The sequence below is a fragment of the Erinaceus europaeus genome, unplaced genomic scaffold, assembly GCF_950295315.1.
Source record: "Erinaceus europaeus unplaced genomic scaffold, mEriEur2.1 scaffold_273, whole genome shotgun sequence".
In the NCBI taxonomy this organism is placed as follows: Eukaryota; Metazoa; Chordata; class Mammalia; order Eulipotyphla; family Erinaceidae; genus Erinaceus; species Erinaceus europaeus.
Window position 1 is genome coordinate 91,243 of NW_026647253.1, and position 27,389 is coordinate 118,631.

The 27,389-nt window shown below is 47.9% G+C and overlaps 2 protein-coding genes across 2 annotated transcripts in view; one reads left to right on the plus strand and one right to left on the minus strand.

Moving 5' to 3' along the window:
• The window catches only part of MROH2B (maestro heat like repeat family member 2B), a 79,928-nt gene extending 63,135 nt beyond the window's left edge, over positions 1 to 16,793 (plus strand). The window contains exons 32-42 of the mRNA XM_060183867.1: positions 421 to 547; positions 2,111 to 2,301; positions 4,183 to 4,323; positions 4,777 to 4,891; positions 6,066 to 6,212; positions 7,672 to 7,854; positions 12,106 to 12,261; positions 12,850 to 12,984; positions 13,947 to 14,049; positions 15,980 to 16,045; positions 16,647 to 16,793. Coding sequence (XP_060039850.1) covers positions 421 to 547; positions 2,111 to 2,301; positions 4,183 to 4,323; positions 4,777 to 4,891; positions 6,066 to 6,212; positions 7,672 to 7,854; positions 12,106 to 12,261; positions 12,850 to 12,984; positions 13,947 to 14,049; positions 15,980 to 16,045; positions 16,647 to 16,753 — 1,471 coding nt within the window. The 3' untranslated portion in view covers positions 16,754 to 16,793. The remainder of the gene's footprint in view (positions 1 to 420; positions 548 to 2,110; positions 2,302 to 4,182; positions 4,324 to 4,776; positions 4,892 to 6,065; positions 6,213 to 7,671; positions 7,855 to 12,105; positions 12,262 to 12,849; positions 12,985 to 13,946; positions 14,050 to 15,979; positions 16,046 to 16,646) is intronic.
• A 7,276-nt stretch (positions 16,794 to 24,069) lies between these two features.
• The window catches only part of C7 (complement C7), a 54,615-nt gene continuing 51,295 nt past the window's right edge, over positions 24,070 to 27,389 (minus strand). Inside the window, exon 18 of the mRNA XM_060183866.1 lies at positions 24,070 to 26,777. Coding sequence (XP_060039849.1) covers positions 26,605 to 26,777 — 173 coding nt within the window. The 3' untranslated portion in view covers positions 24,070 to 26,604. The remainder of the gene's footprint in view (positions 26,778 to 27,389) is intronic.

The following is a 27,389-nucleotide window of genomic DNA, read 5'->3' on the forward strand; positions in this document are numbered from 1 at the left end:
TGTGTATCTGCTGAGTGAAAATAAAAAACCGGTGGCAGAAAGCCTTCTGCCTTTAGAAAATAATCATCATCATTTTAAATCTGAATCACAAAGTAATGTTTTTCGCAAATAGTACAAATACGTAATGATGATGAGATGGTTAATACACCCTAGGCAAAATAGACAGACGGACAGTGAACAGTGAAGACTTCTCCTGCTGCCGAGCGCCTGGTGTACGCCAGCGGCAGCTACTCCTGTCCTGTTGGACATTAACAAGCCTTGGTAATGGAGGCCGCAGTGCAGGGTTGTCACATACGACATTGTTATTATTCTAGGAATGTCAGCATGTCTGTCTGCCCCTGAAAGTTGGACTAGTCGCAGCATGATTTTAGAGTGACCCAAGGAGTTGGGCCTCATCTGATTCCTGTCTCACCACGGCAGGAACACGAGGACAATCTGGAAAGCCCTGGCAGAGAACCCGGCCTCCAGTGGCAAACTGCTGTCAGCCTTAACAGAAAAACTGCAGAGCCAGTTAGAAGATGACGTAGCCGGGCCAGAGTCAATCTCAGTGAGTTGGACGCCCCGCTCGCTCCCTGGTGCTCCTCCCTGGAACTTGGTGATGTGACATCAATGCTGCGGCTTCCCTTCTCAGGGTCCGATCTTAAGTTGGCTCTGGGTTAAGTTGGGAAACTACTGTAGTGATTGTGTCCATAGCTGACCATTTTTCTGGGTAAATCTTTCATCACCTCAAAAGCAATCAGTGTAACTCTTGTTTCCCAATGAGTCTTCCAGACAGGCAAAGCACTGCTTTTTGTTAAAAACATCTCAGGGCTGAAAAGCCTTTAGTTCCACCTGACTGGTGCCCATCCAGCAGTTTGGAGGCTCTAAAGGACAAACACAGTCTAAATGGAAGAGTTTATAGACTGAGTCCCTCACTCTTTCGTATGCTTTTTACTCTGAGTGGGATCAACAAAGAAACCAGTCCTGGGTGGGGAAGATAGCATAATGGTTATGCAAAGGGACTCTCACAGGGACCAGGCGGTGGCGCACCTGGTTGAGCGCCCACATTACAGTGAGCAAGGAGCCAGGTTCAAGCCCCTGGTCCCTACCTGCAGAGGGGAATGTTTCGCGAGTGGTGGAGCAGGACTGCAGGTGTCTCTCTCTGTGTCTCTTTCCCTCTCTATCTCCCTCTCCTTTCTAAATTTCTCTGTCTTGGGGCCAGGTGGTGGTGCATCTGGTTGAGCACATATATTAAATTTCTCTGTTTCTATCCAATACTAAATAAAATTTTTAGTTTTTTTTTTAATTGCTCCTTTGAAAGAGAGAAAGAAAGACTCTCATGCCTGAGGCTTCTAAGTCCCAAGTTCACCCTCCCGCACCACCATAGCCAGAGCTGAGCAGTGCTCTGATAAAATCTAGATGAAATTAAAAGAAAAAACAAAGAAAGAAAGAGAGACAGACAGAGAGAAAGAGAAGGGAAGAAGGAAAGAAGGAAAGAAGGAAGGAAGGAAGGAAGGAAGGAAGGAGGGAAGGAAGGAAGGAATTATTTGGGGAGAAAAAGAAGCTGGAAGTTCAGCCTAGAAAGATTCCCTTTTCTGGACTGATCTGCCAATGCCCAGGTCCATCGGAGAAGCACTTACAGAAGCCAGAACTCCCACCTTCTGCACCCCAAAACAACTTTGATCCACACTCCCAGTGCAGGAGAAGTGATGGGAGGAAGAGGATAAGAGGGCTTTGAACTCCAGCTCCATCAGGACCTGGAGAGAGAGGCAGAAAAAGGGGGAGACATTTATAGATAGTAACTGGGTCATGAGTGCCTTGGAGGGGAAGAGAGGACTGCGCCCAGAAGGAAAAGGAGGCAACGATGTGCACACATACACAGAGGGCTGCCGAGATGATGGTCACCCCAGCTGCAAGCTTGGGAGAACCGCGGCGGTTTGCAACGGAGGGACTTGGGATTCAGAACTCTGGTGGTGGGAACGGTGTGGCATTATACCCGTTGACAGGTAATTTTGTAAATCAATATTAAGTAACTAATAAAAGACAAAATAAAATTTAAAAAGAGAGAGAGAGATGCCCTTGTAGGGAAAGAGCCTGCCTGACCAGGAGGCCTTTCTCCCCACCCCATCAGGTAGCCTGTGCAATACATGAAGTGGTGTCCACAGGAACGTCTGTCTCAAAGGTGTACGCAGAGCTGTTCACTGTCCTCCTGAAGCTGGTCAGCTGCACCCTGGGCCAGAAGATGTTGACTTCCATCGTGAGCCACCGCCGCCGGCGAGTGCTACTGCCCGGAGAACAGCAGCAGATGGCAGATCCCTGCAGGTAAAGGGCCGGCCGGGCAGGACCCCTCCGAGCTGCCCCGACCCAGCACCCAGGAGAGGGACGCAGAAGCCGAGCGGGGCTGTCATGAAGGAACAAGCCCTCTCTGCTGCCCCGCAGTGTTTCTGATTCGCCTTGTTCTCATTGCATTTGGAGGTCAGTGGTCTGCAGCACAACTGTCTACACATGGGCTCCATCTCCCAGCTCCACGTCGTGAGTGTCTGCAACACGCTCTCACTCCATCTAGGACCCCGAAGCCCCTGCCCCAAGGTCCCGTCTTCAGTATCTTCCCCAGAGCTCCTTGCTGTGGTGCAGTACCCCCACCCGCAGTCAAAGTTTCACCCTGTTCTCCTCTGACTCCTGTCTGCTGAGCTTCACTTGAGTGTAGTCACCTGCATTTCCTCCTCTCTTGCTGGCTTATCCCACTCTGAGTCCCCCCACACGCTGTCTCCTGAGATTCACCTGTGTGTGTAGCCAGTCACCCTCACCTGCTCTGTCTCCTGAGTTTCACCTGTGTGTGTAGCCAGTCACCCCCACCCCTACCTGCTCTGTCTCCTGAGTTTCACCTGTGTGTGTAGCCAGTCACCCCCACCCCTACCTGCTCTGTCTCCTGAGTTTCACCTGTGTGTGTAGCCAGTCACCCTCACCTGCTCTGTCTCCTGAGATTCACCTGTGTGTGTAGCCAGTCACCCCTACCTGCTCTGTCTCCTGAGTTTCACCTGTGTGTGTAGCCAGTCACCCCCACCCCTACCTGCTCTGTCTCCTGAGTTTCACCTGTGTGTGTAGCCAGTCACCCTCACCTGCGCTGTCTCCTGAGATTCACCTGTGTGTGTAGCCAGCAAGCACTCCTCCCTCTTCCTGGATCACCCGCCCGGCCCCCTGCTCTTCCCATTTCTAAGCCTGATTGGGATTCTAGACTTCCAGGCGTGACTCACCTGTGGCCTTTTGCTATTTGACCCTAAATTCTGTGGCTCTTCTTTCCTAAGCAAGGTGGAGGAAAGTTGCTTAGAACAGACAATGACGGATGAATATCTTCTCCCCTAGAGGCTCGATTTATTGGTTGCTTTCATTAAAAACCTTCTAAGTAGAGCTGTAAATCTGTGGTATTCACTGCCACCAAGAAAAAAAGAAAAATGGGAAGAAATACCATGTCCCATCTAATCTTTCCACAATTCCAGGAAGCGGCATTTTTTTTATATATATACCGTAAGGAAAGAGGAAGAAAAAAAAAAAGACTCTCCATTAAGTCATGAATTAAAGCTTGCTTCTTCTTTCCAATTTTTAGTTCGTACTTATCCCAAGAGCTGGGGTGGGGGGTGTTTTTGTTTTTTGTTTTTTGGATATATTTTTATTGCTATTTCCTTACCCGTTCACACAGTATTTCATTCAATGTTAGATCGGCCTTTGGGGAGGCATTTTCAGTCCAATGCATGCACTTGCGATAGTGCATGTGAACTGGCTAAGATGACAAGGGTCTATAGTCATTCCTAGATCCTTACGCACACATGTGCACTGGCCATGCAGCTGCAAACTCCTGACTAGTGACTAGCTGGTCAACTATCCATTGCAAGAGGCATCCCGGCACTTTCTGAAGTGCTATTTTAGAATCCCTTCACGATGATACTTTGTACGTCCTGTCGGCTTGAAAGCTTTGTTTTCTCGTGACCGGCTGAGAAGACACGGTGACTTTTTGCACTGACTCATCATTGCACCGTGATCCCAGAAGTGAAGTGTGGCATTAGTCCCCTTGTTCTTTCCTTGCACAGTGGCCACTAACACAAGAGAGAGGGAGCATTGTGGGGAGTGGGAATTCCGATGAGTCTGGCAATGCACACTGTGGGTTTGCAGTTGACTTGTTTTGTGCCATCGTATTGTCTCCTTCAGGCTTTCCACAACAACGCTGAAGTGCGTACAAGCCCAGGCCATGAGAGAAGGCCTCGCCAAAGAGTCTGACGAGGGGGACAATTTATGGACCTTGCTCTGTAACCCCAACACCCACCACTTAGGGATATGTGCACTGGCCAGGTAAGCAAAATGCGATGATTCCAGAAGTGGGCATGGAGGAGACCGCTCCAGACAAGGTCATAATGTAGTGCGGGCAACTTCGTTGAGAGCAGCAGACTCACCAAGGACTCACAGTCAGGAGAAAAAGCAAAAGAAATGTGAGCAAGGGGGTGGGAAGGAGGTGGCAGGGTCAAGCCTACACTCTCCAGCCCCTCGGAAAACACGGAAGCAGTGGGGAGTTGTGGAAAATGACACAGCAGCTAGATGGCTGAGTAAGCTTTCCTGACTCTGAAGCCTGGTGCTTTTCCATGGAACGTTCCTCCAGATAGTCTGTGTTGCTAATGGGAAAGGGGAAAAAGATGGGGAATGTCCCCATGTCTAGAAAGAAATGGACATTTGCTCCAGCTGGACTCTTTGCCAGTTGACTCGCTGTACAGACCTCTGGGGGGGGGGGGGGGGCTTCTGTGTTCCTAGGAGCATGGCCGTGTGGCAGTACGGGATCATCCTGGACATCATGGACCGACTACAGCCGTCTCTCACGTCCTCTTCAGAGAACTTCCGCATAACGGGCACGGCCTTCTACTCTGAGGCGAGAGGGCAGCCCTCACAGCATGCTCACTGGGCTCCCTTGGGGGTACTTCCTCAGGGTCAGGTGTTCAGTGAACCCTGGGACCAGGGAACATGGTTTAGGGGTGGAGAGACCTTTCAGAGAGAGAGAGACAACAACTGACCTTCCACCTCTTTCTGCCCTCTCGAGAGTCTGCAGGAATGAGTCAGGTCAGAGACCGATGGAGAATAGGCCCGGAGGCATCAAGCCAGAGTAGCCAGCAAGTACATTACTATTCCTTCCTGCTCCAATAAAGGCGGTCTCTGCTGAAGAGTTATCACCTGCCACTCCACCTTTCCTGCCCCCAACTTATTTTTTCATTGAAAATAGAAGTATCTTCTTTTCTTTTTTTTTTAATATTTATTTATTCCCTTTTGTTGCCCTTGTTGTTTTATTGTTGTAGTTATTATTGTTGTTGATGTCATCGTTGTTGGATAGGACAGAGAGAAATGGAGAGAGGAGGGGAAGACAGAGAGGGGGAGAGAAAGACAGACACCTGCAGACCTGCTTCACCGCCTGTGCAGCGACTCCCCTGCAGGTGGGGAGCCGGGGGCTCGAACCAGGATCCTTACGCCGGTCCCTGCGCGACTGCCCGACTCCCCTCTTCTTTTCTTTTATTAGTAATTTAATAGTGGTTAATAAGATTGTAAGATCACAGGGGTACAACTCCACACAGTTCCCACCATCAGAGTTCCATGCCCCATTCCCCTCCACTGGAAACTTCCCTATCCTTTCGCTTTTTCCAATTTTAAAGATTTATTTAAGATTTTTTATGATAGACTTAATAAGCCCATAGGATAAGAGGAGTACAATGCCACACAATTCATTCGGTGTCCCAGCCCCTCCATTGGAAGCTTCCCTATTCTTTATCCCTCTGGGAGTCTGGACCAAAATTCTCTACGGGGAGCCAGAAGGTGGTAGGCTGGCTTCTGTCGTCGTAGGAGCATCTTCTTAACTAGTTACGTGGCTTCTCATCACACATAATATTGACCTGAGTTACTCACACCTAGAGCTGAGCTTTGGAAAGACTCGCTGGTTCACCCGAGGCTTCCTCATCAGCCAGTTTCTCCTCTCTAATGACAGTCTTAATGTCTTTCCCTCTTTCCTCAAGGGAAGGCACTCCCTTAGCTAACGACGAGGACTGTGTCATTTTCAGCTCATGCAAGAGCCCGTTCTCTGGAAGCACGGGAATCTGCAGGATGTGCTGCTCTTGATGGACCAGAGCGCCTGGGACTCTAACGTCATTCTGAGGCAAATGGCCATCCGAGGGCTTGGGAACGCAGCTTCTGGAGCCCCTCAGAAGGTAAAGAACATGTGAAGGAGAAGCATCGTGCCTTTAAGGAGAGTTTGAAGTGATGGTTTAAGGGGCTGGCAAGATAGCTCACTCAGGCAGTGCGCCTTCTGTGTCATGGGCACAGCCCAGGTTCGAGACTGGCCCCTACTGAGCTGAAGGAAGCTTCTGTGCTGTGGGAGTCTTCCTGTCTCTCTGTCTCTGTCTCTGCCTTTCTTTCTTTTATCTTTATTTATTTATTGGACAGAGACAGTCAGAAATTGAGAGGAAGGCAGAGAGACACCTGTAGCCCTGCTTCACCACTCGCAAAGCTTTTCCCTTGCAGGTGGGAGCCAGGGCCTTGAACCCGGGTCTGTGTGCACTGTAACACGTGTGCTGAACCAGGTGTGCCACCACCCACCCAGCCCCTCTGTCTTTCTGTCTGAAAAAGTCAGCCTAGAATGGCGATGCTTCCGTGGCAGAAAGGAAGAAGTAAAGAAAGGAAGAGAGAGAAAAGGAAAGAAAAAAGAAAAAAGAAAGGAAGAAAAAAGAAAGAGAGAAAGAAGTGAAATTAGAAAGAAAGAAAGGAAGAAAAAACAGAAAGAGGAAGAAAGCGATAGGGAAAAGAAGAAAAAGGAGCACCTGGTTGAGTGCACACGTCACAGGGCACAAGGACCCAGGTTCAAGCCCCCGGTCCCCACCTGCAGGGGAAAAGCTTCACGAGTGGTGAAGCAGGGCTGCAGGTGTCTGTCTCTCTCCCTCTCTATCATCCCCTTCCCTCTCAATTTCTGGCTGTCTCTATCCAATAAATAAATAAAGATAATTTTTAAAAAAGAAGTAAGAAAAAGAGAAAGCAGGGAAGAAAGAATGAAAGAAATGGAGTGGTACTCCAGCGGTAGCGCAGCAGGTTAAGCGCAGGTGGCGCAAAGCACAAGGACCGGCCTAAGGATCCCGGTTCGAACCCCCGACTCCCCACCTGCAGGGAAGTTGCTTCCCAGGCGGTGAAGCAGGTCTGCAGGTGTCTGTCTTTCTCTCCTCCTCTCTGTCTTCCCCTCTCCATTTCTCTCTGTCCTATCCAACAATGATGACATCAAGAACAACAATAATAACCACAACAAGGCTACAATAACAAGGGCAACAAAAAGGGGAAAAATGGCCTCCAGGAACAGTGGATTCACGGTGCAGGCACCGAGCCCCAGCAATAACCCTGGAGGTTAAAAAAAAAAAAAGAAGAAGAAGAAAGAAATGGAGAGAGAGAGAGAGAGAATGGAAAGGAAGAGAAAATAAACCAGAAGGAATGAAAAAAGGAGTACTTAACTATGGAGTACTCACAGGAAAACTAAGTCAAAATCCCAATATAATGTCAAGGTGGTGGTGGTTGGGTTGGAGTACATGTATCCCTAAACAGAAGTCCAGTCCCTCTACCTGGCGTCTCCTACTCTATTTCAGATACACATAGAACAAGTTTCCAAAAGACCTTATTTCCAAACAGGTGAAGAAGCATAAGCAAATCATACTGGAGTCTACCATCAGAGGCTTGTATCACCTGGCCCGCACAGAAGTCGTCTCTGAAAGCTTGAAAGCTCTCAGAAAGATCCTGGAGCAGCTCACAGAACGTGATGTGAGCTTCTACTTCAAAGAAATAGTGCTGCAGACAAGAACCTTCTTTGAAGATGTAAGTGAGCCTGTTCCGGAATCTTCCCTCCCCAGAAGAAGTGAGTGAACAGAGAAGGTTCAGGTAGTGCTTGAGCTTATCCCATCCACACGCCACGGTCTAGTGGAGAAACCCCCTGGGAAGAAGCCTCACACAATGAGAACAAGAATCTATTGACAAGCTTTCCAGCTTTTCCAGGTCTCCCCACAGACCACGGGAAGAGTTCACCCCTTCCTACCCCCTCACGGTCTCCCTGTCTTCGCATCCCGTTCCCAGGTCCCTGCCATGCCGGCTGAGCTCATCTTCCAGATAGTGACCTACACCTCAGTCCTCATCTTAAAATCTGCTTTGAGGAGATCACAAACTTTTATATTTAATACGGGACTAAGGACTGAATGAAGGGATGGCCACCTCCAACACTCCCCTTTCCCAAGTCCAGCATTCAAGAACTTGAAATGGCTGTGTGCTTCACTTTGTCCCGGTGTCCATATTAACAACAAGAAACAGCTCATGGGTCAAGACCAGCCCTCGGTCCCTGACTGTCAGCTAAGCTTGATCAGAACGTGGCCACAGTCCCTGCGTGCACGGTCGTCAATAGCGGCTTTCACACGTCAGCAGCAGAGTTGACTAGCTGTTGTAAAAGCCACATGGCCTGCAAAGTCTAAATTAATTAGTTGCTGTCTGGCCCTTCACCAAAAAAAAAAAAAAAAGAAGAAGTCAATCCTTGATCTAGTCCATACCCCCAGTTAGGCAACAGAGGCTCACTTTTTTTTTATCTATAAAAGGAAACACTGACAAAAAGCATAGGATAAGAGGGGTACAACTCCACACAGTTCCCACCACCAGAACTCCATATCCCATCCCTTCCCCTGACAGCTTTCCTATTCTTTAACCCTCTGGGAGCATGGACCCAGGGTCATTGTGGGGTGCAGAAGGTGGAAGGTCTGGCTTCTGTAACTGCTTCCCCGCTGAACATGGGTGTTGACTGGTGGATCCATACTCCCAGCCTGTCTCTCTCTTTCCCTAGTGGGGCAGGGCTCTGGGGAAGCAGAGCTCCAGGACACATTGGTGGGGTCGTCTGTCCAGGGAAGTCTGGTCTGCATCATGCTGGCATCTGGAACCTGGTGGATGAGAGAGGCTCACTTTTCTTGAAACACTCTGGAGAAGTCTCTTACATTGCTTACTCTCGATTTATTTACTGTCTCTGATGTAAGCATCTTTTTCACATCTAGTAAAACCTGCTTCTCTGCTATCTCAATCTGCTTCCTCATTTTTGTGTTGTCAGAGGAGACGGAAGGCCACTGCTTGTCTCCCTCTTGCATCCTTTTAAGCATCAAGTCTCCATTAAGTTGTCTATTTACCTCTTGGTCTCCAGACTCAAAAGCCTGTCATTGTCCATTATAAACTTGGTTTTTCACTTCTGCACATGCTTCACAAGCCAGCAACTGTATCTTACCTCTAATGAAGGTGAAGACAGGATGGAATAGCAGATGTTAAAGTTATCTCTCAAGTCCAATCTCCTCCTCCTGGCTTTCCTCCATTTCTTTTTCAACCTGGCCCTTTCTCCCTGACTCTTTTGACAGCTGATGAACTAAGCAGACTACTCGGGGTCTGTAATATGTGTGCATAAGTCAGCTGTTGTCCTGTTTGGTGTTTCTCAATTTCCTTTATTTACATGGTCACTTAGATAGATCCGGGCTTAGAAAGCAGCCTTCTTCTGTTTGTTTTTGATGACATTCTCCACTTTACAAATACTACTTTTCATCCGCATCTTCTCCTCAGCACTCTGTAATGGACTCCTGCTCTGCTTAGTGCCTTCTGTAAAATAACAAAGACTTCCTGGAAATGGTTGTTGATTCAGTGATAATGATTTCCTTTGATCTGAGCCTCTGTAACCACAAGTCTACCTATAAGTTTTGCATCCAGGTACCGTTTCTTCATTTTACTGCAGAAGAAAGAAAAATGGGCTTGCTTGTTTCGCAGCTGGTCCTTTCTCATCCGTAAGAGGTGTCTGTTCCATTGCATTTCTATAAAAGCCAAGTCTGATAGAAAATCAGCTTTCCGTAGCAGCACGCTGCTACCCATCCAGTGACGTTTTCTGCCTGCAAGCACACTAAACTACACTCCAATGCTTCGCCCACACGTTTTCCCATGGATTAAGCAAGCAGCTCTATAATCACCAAGCATTTGTCCCTTTTATTATATTTAAGCTCTTTTCTGGAGTTTCCACAATATGATAACACTTGGGAAAAGTGGTAGAAAAAAAAAAAAAAAAAAGCATGGTTTCCATCTCCAGGCCCTGCTGCTACTAACCGCATGGTCACCCCTCCTCGCCCCCCCCCCCCACATCATTCATTCTCTGACTCTTTGTGACTCAGTTTTAGCATCTCCAAACAAGAATATTGAAGCTCTGCTCTCACTCTCAGCACCCAAAACACTTTTACCACTTCTTTTCTGTTCACCCTTTATCCCAGTTGGTTGATTCTTTTCTTCTCATTATATCTTTGGTTTGAGGACAATCAGAAAGACTTTTTAAAAAGTAACTACCAGGGCTGGGAGTATGGATCCACCTGCCAACGCCCATGTTCAGCGGGGAAGCAGTGACAGAAGCCAGACCTTCCACCTTCTGCGTCCCACAGTGACCCTGGGTCCATGCTCCCAGAGGGATAGAGAATAGGAAAGCTGTCAGGGGAGGGGATGAGATGCAGAGTTCTGGTGGTGAGAATTGTGTGGAGTTGTACCCCTCCTATCCTACGGTTTTGCTAATGTCTCCTTTTTAAAATAAATAAATTTAAAAAAAATTTTAAAGTAACTACCGGGAGCTAAGCAGTGGCTCAGTGGGTTAAGCGCACATGGTGCAAAGCGCAAGGACTGGCGTAAGGATCCCAGTTTGAGCCCCCGGCTCCCCACCTGCAGGGGAGTCGCTTCACAGGTGGTGAAGCAAGTCTGCAGGTGTCTGTCTTTATCCCCCCATCTGTCTCCCCCCCAATTTCTCTCTGCCTTATATAACAACAATGATAGCAATAACAATAATAATAATAACAACAATGATGATAACAAGGGCAACAAAAGGGGAAAAAATTTTTAAAAGTAACTACCTTTAGAAAACTTAGTTATTGTCTTGCTTTCTTTTTATAAGAAACTTTTTTAAAGTATAGACTTGCCTTATTTCTGATATATTTAAAGAATTTCCCACTTCTGTTTTCACTATATAAGCTCTCAGATTAGTTGGTAGATTTAATTTCAATGTAGTAAAATTAATTTCCCTGGCCTTGCCCTAGAAGAGCCACCTTTTTTTTTTTTAAAGATCTCTCTCTGAACTTCCTTTGTTCATGCCATTCTTGTCTGTGTGGCAACTTCTTGTGCCCCTACCATCAAACTGACTTCCTCTGGCTTCTTCTATCCATGGTAACAGTCTTTTTGGACCTGCTCCCCTTTTAGCTAAATAATATTCTATTACTCAAGATGACTTCTCCCAATATCCTTCTGTTTCCATATGAGTATGTTAAACTTCATTTATAGACCTGAGAAAGAAAGCCTCCGGGAAATTCTTTGCTCTTTGTTAAAGCTCCGAGCCAGTCAACAAAGTCTCTAAAGTAACAGATGGTCATTGTCCCCACTACCTGACTCGGCCTTCCTGAACAATATATAAGAAAGGTCTCTCATTAACCCCCCAGTAAAGAAATTTTAAAAAGAAAGAAAAGTCTATAATCTCTCACATGCAAAAGCAGGGCTAGGTACTTGTTTGTTTGATTAACCTCTCTCTCTCTCTCTCTTCCTGACTTAAGGCCCAAATTCCTGAGCTATCTGTGATCCCTTTAGGAAGTATTTGAAATCTTGAAGAAGTATCCCAGATGTTAGGCAGTTTAGATTTTTTTTAAAAAGGTCCCATAATTGTAGGCTACTGATGTGTTCCGGCTGGTGTGTGTGAAATCCAAAATAAACAGGAACCCTTCCTGGCCTTCTGCTGCCAGCGCTCAGTTTGTCATTCCTGTGGTCAGTCCTCCCCATCAGCTATCCAAAGGTGTAAATCAAGACTTCTCTCTCTGGTACCACTTAAGCCCTCAAGCCCACAGTTGTTTACCCTTGTGGAGTACAGGTCAAGGACTTCTGGGAAAGCAAGATGGATTCCTGGAACCCTTAGAGGCTGTGACAAGAATGTCCTGGATCCCAGCCTCGCTGTGCTGAAGCGTCCTCAGGCGAGGTGGGGGAGGGTTGCCGGCAAGCACCGCCGGTGATGGGGACTCACTCAGGACACATCTGTCACCACAGGGGCAGGATGACGTGAGACTGACGGCCACCCTCTTGTTTGAGAATCTGGCATCCTTATCGGGGAAAAAGTGGAAGCTCTTTTTTACAGAGGAAATTAAAAAGAGCATGATTTCCTTCCTTCTCCACCTCTGGGATCCCAACCCCAGGATCGGAGCTGTAAGTGACCAGCACAGACACCTGCACCTTCTTGCCTCCCGTGAATGAGGAGAATCGGAAGTCCTGCTCTCGCCGGACTAGGAGCCCAGCCTGAAGTCATCCTTCCAGTCGAACCTGAGTGCTGGGTGGCTTCTTGCTTTGTCCGGGAAAGTTTACTATGTTCTCTCTCCTTTTCTTTTTTTACCTACAGCGTTCTCAGTGCCGACACTATGAAGGCATTGATCCTGGAGGCCATTTTTTCCATTTTATTGGATAGGACAGAGATAAATTGAGAGGGGAGGGAAAGATAGAGAGGGGGAGAGAGAGAGACACCTGCAGACCTGCTTCACGGCTTGTGAGATGACCCCCCCCCTTGCAGGTGGGGAGCCGGGGGCTCGAACCAGCATCCTTGTGTGGGCCCCTACGCTTGCTACTTTACTTTTCCGTCATTACTAGTGGGAAGGTGCCAGCCACCTCAAGTCCTGGGGGAGGGGTTGTTTGTTTGTTTGTTTTGCTTTTTTCCTTTCCAACATTAGTCCACATGTCTTCCCTTCTGCAAACAGATCCTTTCGTTTACGGACTATGATACAGAAAAATGTTGCTTTTCAGGCCTGCCGTGATGTCTTGAACATCTGCTTTCCCTTCCTGGGTCTCCAAGAAGTCTCTGGGGTATTAGATCATCTCTTTGACGGTCACGATGTACCGAGGGCCAGGGATTTCTACAGGCAATTCTGTGTGAAACTGGTGAGCAGACTATTGGCTGGTGCCCCCCACAAAGGCAGGACAGGGGTCGGGACAGATCCCAGAAAAGTAGACAATGGATCAAGGGTTTTCTCTCTCTCTCTCTCTAATTGCCATCTGTCCTCCTAGATTCCAGAATCGTATTTGATCCATCCCCTACTTAGGCCCCTATCTTTCTACTTAAGTTTTATCTTAACCGGGGCCAGGTGGTGGCACATCTGGTCGAGCGCACATGTCACAGTGCACAAGGACCCAGGTTCAAGCCCCAGTCCACCCCTGAAGGGGGAAGGCTTTGTGAGTGGTGAGCCAGTCTCTTTCTCTCCCCCTTCTCTCTCTTTAAACCTTTTTATTATTTTTTTTCCTTTTTTTCCTTTTTCCTTGCCTCCAGGGTTATTGCTGGGGCTCGGTGCCTGCACCATGAATCCACCGCTCCTGGAGGCCATTTGTTCCCTTTTGTTGCCCTTGTTGTTTTACCATTGTTGTGGTTATTATGGTTGTTGTTATTGATGTCATTGTTGAGTAGGACAGAGAGAAATGGAGAGAGGAGGGGCAGACAGAGAGGGGGAGAGAAAGACAGACACCTGCAGACCTGCTTCACCGCCTGTGAAGCGACTCCCCTGCAGGTGGGGATCCGGGGGCTCGAACTGGGATCCTTACGCCGGTCCTTGTGCTTCGTGCCACGTGCACTTAACCCGCTGCGCCACCGCCCGACCCCCCTCTCTCCCTTTCTATCACTTCCTCCCCTCCCAAGTTCTGTCTTGATCCAATAAATAAATAAAGATTATTTAAAAATTTTTAACAAAAAGTTTTATCTTAACTGTTTAAGTTTATCTGGAAATAGCTGTAAGATCTCGTCCAATAAAATAGGAAATGGCCTTCAGACGAGGCCCCTTAGGGCCCATGGTAAGTGTCCCACTCGCTGTCTTCCTTCCCAGTGTCCCGTCCATAATGTTCGTCTCTTGCAGGCAAAGAAAAACCAGGACATTCTGTGGATCCTCCACACACACTCATTCACCTTCTTCGCTAGCAACTGGGAGATGATCAGAAGCGCAGTCATCAAGCTCACAGGTGAGGACACCTCTCAGGTGAGGAGATCTCTCTCAGGTGAGCACATCTCTGAGACCCCGGCCGCACATGTCTCTGCCCCGCTCCTCTAAGTGTGGGCTGACGGAAAGTTTCCCCTGGTGAATATACTGGAATGAGTCTCAGGAAACAAACAAAAAGCCAGACCCGGGAAGGAGTTTGTATCCTGTCCGGCGGCCCGTCCAGCACAAAGGACGTGGACAGCTGAGCTGACTTCCCCCGCTCACCGTCTACCAGCAGACCCTCACTGCGCCTCCCAGGCTCGCCCTTCCTTCCTTCCTTCCTTCCTTCCTTCCTTCCTTCCTTCCTTCCTTCCTTTCTTTCACGAATCCACTGCCCCTGGCGGTCATTTTCTCCATTTTGTTGCCCTTGTTATTATCATTGTTGGATAGGACAGAGAGACATGGAGAGAGGAGGGGAAGACAGAGAGGGGGAGAGAAAGACAGACACCTGCAGACCTGCTTCACCGCCTGTGCAGCGACTCCCCTGCAGGTGGGGAGCTGGGGGCTCGAACCCGGGATCCTTACGCCGGTCCTGGTGCTTTGTGCCACCTGCGCTTCGCCCGCTGCGCCACCGCCCGGCCCCTCACAGACTTTCTAATCCCCAGCCGGTGCTCCTCTTCCCGCGCGTCCTCTGCCGGACTGCGGCACGTTGTCCTGTCTTCAGCCCGGACAGAAGCTGCCGCCCGAATCTCAGCTCAGCCGGGGCCACACTGGGCCGCCTCCTCTGCTCTGCGAGACGAAGGGGGGCTAAGGGCGTCTCTGAGGGTCCTTCTGCTGTGAAATTCTGGTTTCTGTCATGAGGACTGTTCCTGTTTATGCTTCCCATACTGAAGAGGTGGCTTTACTTGGCCATCTGGAATATTTAGTTCAAAACTAAAAAAAAAAAAATCCTCGGGAGTCGGGCGGTGGCGCAGCGGGTTAAGCGCAGGTGGTACCAAGCACAAGGACCGGCTTAAGGATCCCGGTTCGAGCCCCGGCTCCCCACCTGCAGGGGAGTCACTTCACAGGCGGTGAAGCAGGTCTGCAGGTGTCTGTCTTTCTCTCCCTCTCTCTGTCTGCCCCTCCTCTCTCTATGTCTCTCTGTCCTATCCAACAACAACAGCAATAACAACAACAATGAAAACAAGGGCAACAAAAAGGAAAATAAATAAATGAAAGTGCAAAGAAAATCCTCATGGATAATGCATATTATTCTCCCAATTACTTTGTTATTTTTTTTGTTTGTTTGTTTTTAAGAAAAGGACCATAACATGCTGCAGAGACAGCTTAGCAGTTCTGCAAAAGACTTTGGTGCCTGAGGCTCCGACATCGCAGGTTCAATCCCCAGCACCACCACCATGAGCCAGAGCTGAGCAGAGCTCTGGTCTTTAAAAAAAAAAAAAAAAAATGAGGAAGGAGAGGGGAAGATCAGGCAGTGGCGCACCTGGTTAAGTGCTCGCATTATGGTGCACAAGGACCCAGGTTCAAATCCCCTGGTCCCTGCCTGCAGGGGGAAATCTTCACAAGTGGTGAATGAAGCAGGGCTGCAGGTGTCTCTGTCTCTCTCTCTTTATCTCTGCCTCTCCCCTCTCAATGTCTCTCTGCCTCTATCTGATAATAAATAAATATTTAAATTCACTTTTAATAAATTAAACAAAAAGAAAAGAGCTGTCTCATATACAGCCCTTTGCTCTCCCTCCCTGCCACTGTCCGTGCTCCCGGAACCTGGCTGTCCCTTGAAGGCACTCCCAGATATCTCTCCACTGCGCGCGTGACCCATGCAGACGTGCACTCACACCCCGATAGTTGCCACCACCAAGCTTCCACCAGCCGCGAGGAGAAGCCTGGAGTCTGCTGGTTCCCTAGGCCAGACTACGGGGTCTACCCTGCCCCCCTCTAAGGACACCCAGACCTTTTTCTCCTCTTGACTTTAGATGCCATTGTCCTCAATCTGACCAGCCACTATCTCAGCTTAATAGACCAGGAGCAGCTGACCGCACGTGAGTACCAGCCTCATTTCTGCCCAGGACACTGCCGTATAGTCTGTGTCCTCCCACCAGGGAAACTTAGGCTGCATCAAATGCCATGTCCAAAAATTAGAAATACAAGACTCCATTATTTTTTCTGAAGTTGGAATTTCTCCAGGGTCTAAAGGAACCCCCTGTCTCTCCCCCTTTGCACAGTGACTCTGAGGTGTCAGCTTTACATGACCCCAGGGTCAGCACGGTCATCATTTTCCTCTTCATTTCTTTGGTTTTAATCTTTTTACTTACTTATGATTGGATAGAGACAGAGAGCAATTGAGAGGGGAAGGGAGACCCAGAGGGAGAGAGACAGAGAGAGACACCTGCAGCCCTGCTCCACCACTCATGAAGCTCCCCCCTGCAGGTGGGGACCAGGGGCTTGAACCCGGGTCCTCAAGCGAGCACTGTAATGTGTGCGCTCGACCAGGTGCACCACCACCTGGCCCCCTCTTTCCTTCTTCATTTCAGTGTGAAGATAGAGCCTCAACTTACAGCTCCATGGGGTTTCCCTAGGACTGATGCCAAGGGGAGCCTTGTCTTTCTCACCCACTGACCTCTGCTACCTTTTCCGCTTTAGGGCTCCAGGCACTTCGGCAAGACCCCTGTATCAGTGTCCAGAGAGCCGCTGAAGCTGCCCTGCAGACCCTCTTGAGAAGATGTAAAGAGACAAGCAGCCCTCTCTAAACCACCAGTAAATAAACCATTAGGCTTTTTCTACAACTCACTCCTGTTGTCACCCTGATAACTTGCAAAGTATCTCAGAGGAGAGAGGTGGCGCTTCTGCTGGAGGGGGCTGTCTTGACGCGGTGACATAGCCCACACCCTCCAAAGCCTCCCAGGTAGCTTCCGTTAAGGACATGGAAACCCCTCGGAGTAACAGCCTCGTGGCTCTGCACGTACCAGCTGGCTGTCTTGGGGACCTTAAGTCCCAGCAGATATGAAAAGTAACAGGATTTGATAATATTCTGCCACTAAGAAGAGAGATACTGGGTTTTCCACACATACTCTCCTCCCTCCTGTATCTCTGTCAGTTTTGAACGTCTGCCTGCTCTTTTCCTGGTCCCCCACAGAAGGGGGGGTTGCCATAAACGTTGACCTGTGCGCCCTCTTTCAGGTTGTAATTCGTGTTCCCAGACTGTGCCGGATACTTTGCTTTTTCAAAAGAACCCTCCGACCTGATACTGAAGCAGGGCCCACTTTCCCCCTCCCCAGTTCTCCATGTATGCGTGTGGTAGCCTTCTTGGTGACGTCGGAGTCATCATGTTTGAGCACACAGCACACACATGTACGGAATGACGTATAGAAAGTGCTCCTGGGGCCAGGTGGTATCTCACCCAGGAAAGCAAATATATGAAGCTTTCTGAGCAGTGGGACAGTGCTGCAGGTGTCTCTCCTCCTCTCTCCGTCTGTATCTCTCACACACTCCATCAGAAATGCTTCCGGGGGAGTCGGGCGGTAGCGCAGCGGTTAAGTGCAGGTGGCACAAAGCACAAGGACCGGCATAAGGATTCGGGTTCGAGCCCCCGGCTCCCCACCTGCAGGGGAGTTGCTTCACAGGCGGTGAAGCAGGTCTGCAGGTGTCTATCTCTCTCTCCCCCTCTCTGTCTTCCCCTCCTCTCTCCATTTCTCTCTGTCCTATCCAACAACAATGACATCAATAACAATAATAATAACTACAACAATAAAAAAACAAGGCAACAAAAAGGGAAAATGAATAAATAAATATTTTTTAAAAATTAAAAAAAAAAAAAAGAAATGCTTCCAGGAATGGTGGCATCATGGAGGCACCGAGAACCAGCCAGACCCCTCATAACAAACAAACAAACAAAAAAGATCCTAAAATAGATTTTATTCTGGCTTTCATTTAATATCTAACATCATGATCATTCATCATCAGGATTCCTAAATGTATAATTCCACAAATTCCTGTTACCAAGTTTTAACCACTTTCCCCACAAAACTCTTCCTGGAGTTCAATTTTGTTCCTATGGACCAAAGGAGCATTTTAGGTGAGAGATTTTAGGCCCAAATTCATGTATTTATTCACATAACAAATGTTTATGGGGCCGGCTGGCAGCGCACCAGGTTAAGCACACACATCACAGGGCACAAGGACCCAGGCTCAAGCCACCGGTCCCCACCTGCAGGAGGAAAGTTTCACAAGTGGTGAAGCAGGGCTGCGGGTGTCTCTCTGTCTCTCTCCTTCTCTATCTCCCTCTTCCCTCTCAATTTCTGGCTGTTTCTACCCAATAAATAAATAAAGATAATTTTTACATCTTTTAAATATTTATTAGGTGACTGTTAGAGCACCTAGGACTACAAGTATGAAAGAAAAGGAAGAGAAAGTAGAAAAACTCTGCTTTGACAATTCCTGCCTCCTGGAATTCACCTAGTCCTCTGCCAAGATAAACAGAAGAACTTTGTGGTCATGCGGAATGCCAGAAAGGACAGAGCATGGCTTGTAAAGCAAGGTCATAGTGGTACTGCATACCCTTGAAAATCTCTCTCCCTTCTTATCTCTATGTCTGTCTGTCTGTCTGTCTCTCTCTCTCTCTCTCTTCCTCTCTCTCTTCCTCTCTCTCTGGATGAAGCCAACTGCCATGTCATGAGGGTACTCAAGCAGTCTAGAAAAATGTCCATGTGGCAAAGAAGTAAAATTTCCTGCGAACAGCCAACACCAGCTTGCTTGTCATCTTGGCGGTGGATCTGTGAGCGCCAGTTAAAGTCTCAGCTTACTGAAGGCTCGGTTGATATTTTGTCTTGTACTACTGTACAAGGTGCCCAGTTAAGTTTACATTTTGTGCAAACATTGTCTTGGTAAACGTATATCCTAATTCATGGGACATAGTGGTACTAAAAGATTACTTATTATTTATCTATCATATTTAGCTGAGCATCTTGATTTTTTTATTTGTCAAATCTAGTAAACCAGGTGAAGTCTAGTAAGCCCCGAGCCAGAATCACTACACTAAGTTGCTCTGAAATACTGGATGATGGAACTGTGTGGACTAATAAATCTTTGTTTTTTTGAGCCACTAAACTTTGGAGCAATTAGCTATGCGTCCTCGAGCAACTTTTCCCCAGAGCAACCATGATCCAACTAACGTTCTGTGCAGATTTCTATGTATAATTGCAAGGGTGCATTTTCTGGAAGATAGCTTTCATTAAACTCTTAGTGCAGTCGGAAACCATTCCCAGGCATGACGTGTGTGAAACCAAGCAATGACAAGAAGGGAAGAGAGACGGCAGTACTTGGCCCCTTCCCTTCAGGCAGGTTTTGAGTCGAGCAACTTTTTAAGTAGCAGCGTGCAACTGAACTTCCTGCCGTGACCAACGTGTCCTGTGTCTGCGCCGACCAATGTGACAGCCACTGGTTGTGTGGCAAATGAGCATTTGAAATGAAGACGCTCTAGCTGAGGAATTGAGCTTAATTAAATCAGAATAGCCATGTGTAACTCATAGTGACAATATTTGTTGCACCGGATAGTTTCAAAACGCGGAGCAAAGTAGAGTGATGGGATTCTGACGGAGTTGGTGCAGAGCTCAAGCTCACCCTCAGTAGGAGAGCCGGCTCACTGGGGTGTGAGTTTGTTTGGTGCTGCTTTATACACCCTTATAGCCAGGGGCCGGGTGGTGGCACACCTGGCTAAGCACTCACATTACAGGCGCAAGGACCCAGGTTCAAGCCCCTGGTCCCCATCTGCATGGGAGAAAAGCGTCACAAGTGGTGAAGCAGGTCTACAGGTGTCTGTCTGACTCTCTCTCTCTCTCTGTCTCTGTCTTTATCTCTACCTCTCCCCCTCTCCATTTCTCTCTACCTCTGTCCAATAATGAATAAATAGCCATTCTGCACCCATCTAGAATCCTGGACAGAGCTTTCCCCTTCAACCATATGAATCAGGCCAAGTGACCATGTCACCATGAAATATCTGGCTAAACCCAGACAAGAATTTTCGGCACTTCTCTTAGCACATCCTGGCTTCCCCACTTACTAGTCAGGTGACTTTGGGGAACCCATTTAACCTGACTGGACTTTATTTCCCCATCTGTAAAATGAGGGCAATCATTGTCTCGCTCAGGGTGCTTATCACTCTGATGATAGAATGACTACCATGCGTAGGCAGTATTTAGAAGCATGGCACAGACTCCTTGTTAAGGAAAGGTATACGCCACGTTAACATGCAGAAATACAGCATTGAATCATAGGTTGTAACGCAAACTGAGTGACTGATACGCAAAACCACGTAAGTAGCCCATCCCGTGGAGACCGTGTTCCTGGGCCTGCAAATGCCACGGACCTTCTGGAGAGACCTCAGATAGGTCAGCCCTCCAGTCAGGAAATCCCAGTTCAGCTGTGGGTTCTTTTGCTCTGTCTTTTAGCCCCTCAACAGTCTTCAAAGTATTCTTTTAAAAAAAACTATTTATTTATTTATTTATTATTGGGTAGAGATAGAAATTGAGAGGGGGAAAGATGGAAAATAGAGAGGGGGAAAAGAGAGACACCTGCAGCCCTGCTCCACCACTCGTGAAGCTTTCCCCCTGCAGGTGGGACCAGGGGCCGGAACCTGAGTCCTTGTGCGCTGTAATGTCAGCACGTAACCAGGTGTGTCACTATCTGACGTATCGTGGTTTTTTTTTAAAATATTTTATGGGGGGGTTGGTAGTTTACAGTACAGTTGTTGACACATGGGCACAATGTCTCATCTCCCCACGATGGGTGTTTGCAAAACACTCTCACCTCCAGCTTGGGTCCTTCCCCACCCTCCTGCACCAAGAGGCCAAAGTCCCCACCCCCTTTCTTCCCCAGAGTCCTTTGCTTCGGTGCAATACACCCAACCCAGCCCAAGTCTGACTTTGTGTTGCCGCTTCGTGTCCTTGTTTCTTAAGTTCTACCTGTGAGTGAGGCCACCTGGTCTTCCTCCCCTTGTCTGCACACACTGGATGGCGGCTGTGGGACGGGAGAGCTTTGATCGCAGCCTTCTCTGCTGTGGACGCCAGCTGTGGGGATCAGCCCCACCCGAGCCAGGACTGCACACTCTCTGTGTATGGCCACCAGCCGGCTTCCTGGACGGGTCTCTTCCCAGTTCTTCCACTGTCTTCTGTGACTCATCTTCTGAGTCAGAAGCAGGTACACTATTTCGAAACGCTGTGGAAGTGCATGACTTCTTTACTTCCATTTGCTGAGTGCCTTCCAGTCACAGTGACCAGTGTTTTTATGCATTCTGCCCTTTCTTCCTGCCAGCAACTCCTGGAGGCTGCGGCTTGCAATTACAATAAAAGCAATCATTCCACAGGAAGAGGAAATCCAATACTAAGACAGTGATAAGAAATGGGTCCTCTGGCAGATTGCTGGACTTGCATGCTTGAGCCTCCTGGTTCGATTCCCAGCAACGCGTATTCCAGAGTGTGTGTGTGCTCTGGCCTCTTCCTCTCCCTTGTCTCCTATGAAACTCACTCTGATATGTAATCCATAAAATAAGTCTGTTTTTTTAATTACAAATAAAAAAAGGGCATGCTACCCAAAGAAAATGTCCTCTTGAAGACCTTAAAAAACAAATAATCACAAAGAAAAAGCATGTGCAATTGCTCTTGAAGAGATGGCTGACTGGCTTCTGCTAGTCTCACTCCCAGGATTTGCCCACTGTCTGCACACGGAAACAGTTTTCAGCTCCATGTTTATGTCAACATGGAGATTCTCAGATGTTCACAGACTACTTAAGAGATGAAGATTGCTCCGAAGGACTCTGAATCACATTATTTTGCAACTCAGCACTTTGCCCTTTAACCTGACAATGAAAACCAGTGTCCTTCTGGTAAATCAGGAGTATTTAGCTTGGCTGACCCTGCTAAACAAGCAGAAACGTTTTACCAGAAAAGCAGTGAACAAAGATCACAAACAGGAAGAAAGAAGCTTCCAGTGAAAGAAGCCAGGGAGTTGCTTAATTGGAACTGTTAGTATATGGATAGGAGAGACTGGAGGGGAAAAAAAAAAACGGGAGGAAACGGCGTAGTCAAACCATGCCTAAGACTATTAGAATTATGGAAGTCATCTAGGATGAGGAGGGCAAGGAGGTGACGGCACTCTGGTAATGAGTGTGGTATAGAATTATATCCTTAGGGAGTCGGGGGGTAACGCAGTGGGTTAAGCGCACGTGGCGCCAAGCACAAGGACCCGTAAGGATCCCGGTTCGAGCCCCCGGCTCCCCACCTGCAGGGGAGTCGCTTCACAGGTGGTGAAGCAGGTCTGCAGGTGTCTTTCTCTCCCCCTCTCTGTCTTCCCCTCCTCTCTCCACTTCTCCCTGTCCTATCCAACAACGACGACATCAATAACAACAACAATAATAACTACAACAACAATAAAAACAAGGGCAACAAGAGGGAATAAATAAATATTTTTAAAAGAATTATATCCTTATAATTGTATGGTCTTTTAAACCACTATTATAACTAAAAAAAAAAAAAAAAAAAAAAGGCCTAGACAGTGGGGGGGGATGATAGAGTCAAGAGCAGCATGAATTAAGGCCAAAGGGCAGAGAGATTAATAACAAAATGTGTGTGTGTGTAGTGTGTGAGTGTGTGTGTGTGTGTGTGAGTGTGTGTGAGTGTGTGTGTGTGTGTGAGTGTCTGTGTGAGTGTGTGTTTATGAGAGTGTGTGTGTGAGTGTGTGTGTGTGAGTGTGTGTGTGTGAGTGTGTGTGAGTATGTGTGTGAGTGTGTGTGTGAGTGTATGTGAGTGTGTGTGTGAGTGTGTGTGTGAGTGTGTGTGTGAGTGTGTGTATGAGTGTGTGAGTGTCTGTGTGTGTGTCAGTGTGTGTGTGAGTGTGTGTGTGTGTGTGAGTGTGTGTGTGTATGTGTGTGAGTGTGTGAGTGTGTGTGTGTGAGTGTGTGTGAGTGTGTGTGAGTGTGTGAGTGTCGGTGTGAGTGTGTGTGTGAGTGTGTGTGTGTGAGTGTGTGTGAGTATGTGTGTGAGTGTGTGTGTGAGTGTATGTGAGTGTGTGTGTGAGTGTGTGTGTGAGTGTGAGTGTGTGTGTGAGTGTGTGTATGAGTGTGTGAGTGTCTGTGTGTGTGTGAGTGTGTGTGTGAGTGTGTGTGTGTGTGAGTGTGTGTGTGTATGTATGTGTATGTGAGAGTGTGTGTGTGTGTGATTGTGTGTGTGAGTGTGTGTTTGAGTGTGTGTGAGTGTGTGTGTGTGTGAGAGTGTGTGTGTGAGTGTGTGTGTGAGTGTGTGTGTGTGTGAGTGTGTGAGTGTGTGTGTGAGTGTGTGTGTATGTGATCTCTAAGTCATGACCTGAAAAAATGGCATTTTTTTCTTGCTCTAAGTTTTGTCAAACTAGGGGCCTGGTGATGGTGCACCTGGCTGAGCGTACATGTTACAGGGCACAAGGACCCGGGTTTGAGCCCTGTCTCCAGCTGCAGGGGAGAAGCTTTGCAAGTGGTGAAGCAGGGCTGCAAGTGTCTCTCTGTCTCTCTCCCTATCACCCCCTTCCCTCTTGATTTCTGGCTGTCTAGCCAATAAATAAAGATAATTTTTTCAGAAAGTTTTATCAATCTTTATTCACCAAAACATTCTGACTTACTTATCTTTGTACTGGACAAACTCCTTGGGTTTTGTTTATTCAGTGATGTGATAAGGCTGCAAGCAAGATCGATTTGGAGAATACAGTTTTGTAATCTCCATGACTCATAGACTTTTTTCTATCTTGAGAGTCATGAAAAATACAAAGGAGGAGGTTGTATTGTTATATGGAAACTGGGGAATGTGATGCATGTACAAACTATTGTATTTACTGTTGAATGTAAAACATTAATTCCCCAATAAAGAAATTTTAAAAATATATACAAAGGAGGAGGAAAGAGAGAGAGAGAGAGAGATCTTTCCTTTCTGTGTGCCCTACCACTTCCTTCAAATGGTCTCAGAGGTAAGTCCCAAGGATTAAATTAACCAAAGTCAGAACACTTTTTTAAAATTTATTTATAAAATGGAAATATTGACAAGACCATAGTTGATAAGAGGGGTAAAATACTACACAATTCCCACCACCAGAACTCTGCATCCCTTCCCCTCCCCTGACAGCTTTCCTATTCTTTATCCCTCTGGGAGCATGGACCCAGGGTCATTGTGGGATGCAGAAGGTGGGAGTTCTGGCTTCTGTCATTGCTTCTCCGCTAGACATGGGTGTTGGCAGGTGGATCCACACCCCCAGCCTGTGTCTGTCTGTCCCTAGTGGGGCAGGGCTCTGGGGAGGGGAGGCTCTAGGACACACTGGTGAGGGCGTCTGCCCAGGGAAGTCAGGATGGTGTCATGGCAGCATCTGCAACGTGGTGGCTGAAAAGCATTAAGCTATAAAACGGAACAGAAAACACCTTTTTAATGGCACTTGCTCAGAAAGCAGCTCCATCTTGGATGTGGAGAGCCTGGAAAGATTATGTATTCCCCTCAGAACAGATTCTCCTGGACGACTTTAGTTGCTTAGGCACAATTAAAGAGGAGTAGGAAGCAGAACCAGCAGTGGTAAGGCCGAGACCTAGCCCAGGGCTACAGAAAGTCAAAACCTGTTACACTGGCACTTGCAGGAAGAAAAACATCCTCTCAGGAGTGGGGGCTGCACTTTTGTTTTGATGAGAGATGAATACGGAATAAGTAGGAGACCCATGCTTCACATTGATCTAGCTGTGTCCCCCTGAGGAAGGCGACCACATTGAAGAAAGCGGCTCGCCCAGCCGTGCAATCGCTCAATAGCTCAGGCAGGAAAGACAGCTGGAGGAGGGAGGGAAATGACAGGTCTCGTGTTTGACACATGGGTCCGTGTCAAAGAGAAGCCCCACAAAGAGAAGACTGAATTGTTATTTATTCTCAGACAAGAAGACAGCAGACTCCTGTGACCATCTCACAGTGGCTTCCTCTCTGACATTTCAGTGTTCAATCTCCTGCCAAGATCAAGGAGCCTGCATGTGGTGTTGGAGTCACTAAGGGAAAAGGCGAAAGTCCTACTTGTGAAAGGATGCGTTTATCTTTTTGCGGTGTCCCCTCTCGTGTTCCACTTCTTTGAGGGAAGACTCTCTAAACTGTTTTCCTAATCAATTTGTAGACTTTATTCTGGCCCAGAGGTGGAGTCAATATACTTAACGTAACCGGGTGAAACCTCAATGGACTCTGAGCTACTTTGCAAGTTTGAGGGTTCAGAAGGAGGAAGAGGGCACACTCAGGAGAGTCTGGGGACCTAAGGCCTTAGGATGGGAAAAGGTGGTGGTAAGGTAAAGAGTGTGATGATGGGGTCGGGCGGTAGCACTGCGGGTTAAGTGCACGTGGCGCAAAGCGCAAGGACCGGCATAAGGATCCTGGTTCGAGCCCCCGGCTCCCCACCTGCAGGGGAGTCGCTTCACAGGCGGTAAAGCAGGTCTGCGGGTGTCTGTCTTTCTCTCCCCCTCTCTGTCTCCCCCTCCTCTCTCCATCTCTCTATCCTATCCAACAACAATAATAACTACAACAAGGGCAACAAAAAGGAATAAATAAATAATTTTTTTTAAAAAAAAGAGTGAGATGATGCCCTGACACTGTCCAGAAACATGGGAAGAGCCCTCGGGGCAAAGCTGTGAATTAGGATTCCTCAAATAAAGATGAAGTGACGCTGAAGCGCATATGTCCATAAGTCTGGGTACAGCGTTGAGCTTATCGACTCTTAACTTGTAGCCTTCATATTTAAAAAGTCAAGTTCAGAGAGCCTAGCAGTTTCTCCAAAAGACACACACCTTACTCATACAAAGTCCCATGAGTAGTCTTCATCTTGGCTAACATTCACATCTTGCCACCAGGGCTCGGCACCTGTACAACCCCACCGCTCCCGGCGGCTATTTGTTTCTTTCTTTCTTTTTCTTTCTTTAAAGACATACACAGCACTTCTCCTTTATTTGTTTGTTTATTTATTTATTTATTTATGTGTTTGCCTCCAGGGTTACTGCTGGGGCTTGGTGCCAGCACTACAAACCCACTGCTCCCAGTGGCCATTTTTTCCATTTTATTGGATAGGACAGAGAGAAATTGGGGGTGGGATAGAGAGAAGGAGAGACAGACAGACACGGGCAGACCTGCTTCACGCACGACTTACGAAGCAAGTGGGGAGCCAGGGGCTGGAACTGGGATCCTTGTGCAGGTCCTTGAGCTTCGTACTGTGTGAGTTTAACCACTGTGCTACTGCCCGGCCCCCCTCCACAACACCTCTCTAGCATTCATGAAGCTTCCCCCTGCAGATGGAGACGGGCTAGAACCTGGGACTTCATGCATGGTGATGTGGTGTGGCTAACATATTTTTAGCAGAAAGAGTCATAAAAGAGTATCTGGGTCAGGTGTGGGAGAACAGAACATTTCTACAGGATACGGAATGCTGATAGAAGGGCTTGGCAGAGAGGTGGGAGAAAGAAGAGGCCAGCACACTGGAAGAGGCACATAAAATGCCAGTGATGCACATGTCTTCATCAATGACAGCAGACTAGTAGCTTCCAGATGAGCCGAGGACGCCTCCTGCAGGCCTACTGGGGTCAGGTTTCACAGGGCCTTAGACTGGAGACGGAAACCCTCTGCCCTTGGCACCTGAGAGCACCAGCCTCACACTCCGTCATTGTATGTTCCCCACCATCTACTCGCACACAGATGCTAAATCCTCCTTCTTCACACTCCGATGCTCTTCTGCAGATGCATTTACCACTCTGGGCTGGAGAAAAAAATAAACAAGAAAGAGAGAGAGAAAGAGAAGCGTAAAGCCTCCTCATGGAGGTTGAATAGTCCAAAGTCACATTGCAGAGACTAGAGAACCGGAGACACCCGCACTGCGAGTGACACAACCAAGCACTCCCCTGAAGCAGGCCAGGAAAGGGAGAGACTTTTGTACCACTCAGAAAATATGGGCTTTTAGGGGGGTGTCGGGCTCTCTACGAGGTGGCCCCATGAGACAGTTCTCTCCAAGAGCGTACTAGCTCTGTCTCCCCCACATCACTATTGTCTAGGGGAGTCAGAAACTGAGGTAATCCTTCCACCCCGGACCAACTGAGAAGACCTGGGCAAACAGGTGGATGACAAGACTTATAAACAGAAAAACAAAGAAATGAAATATTAGACCTGGGACATGGCTCAGAAGGTACAGCACACGTCTCGCCATGTGTGTGGCCCTGAATTAAACACCTACTCCATCATCACCACCATGGACAGCACCCATGGGACTCCATGGATAGTAGAGTGGTACTTTAATCTCTCTCTCTCTTTCTTTCTCTCTCTCTCTGTCTCTCTCTCTCTCTCTTTCTCTCCCTGCACCTTCCCACTCTGAAAG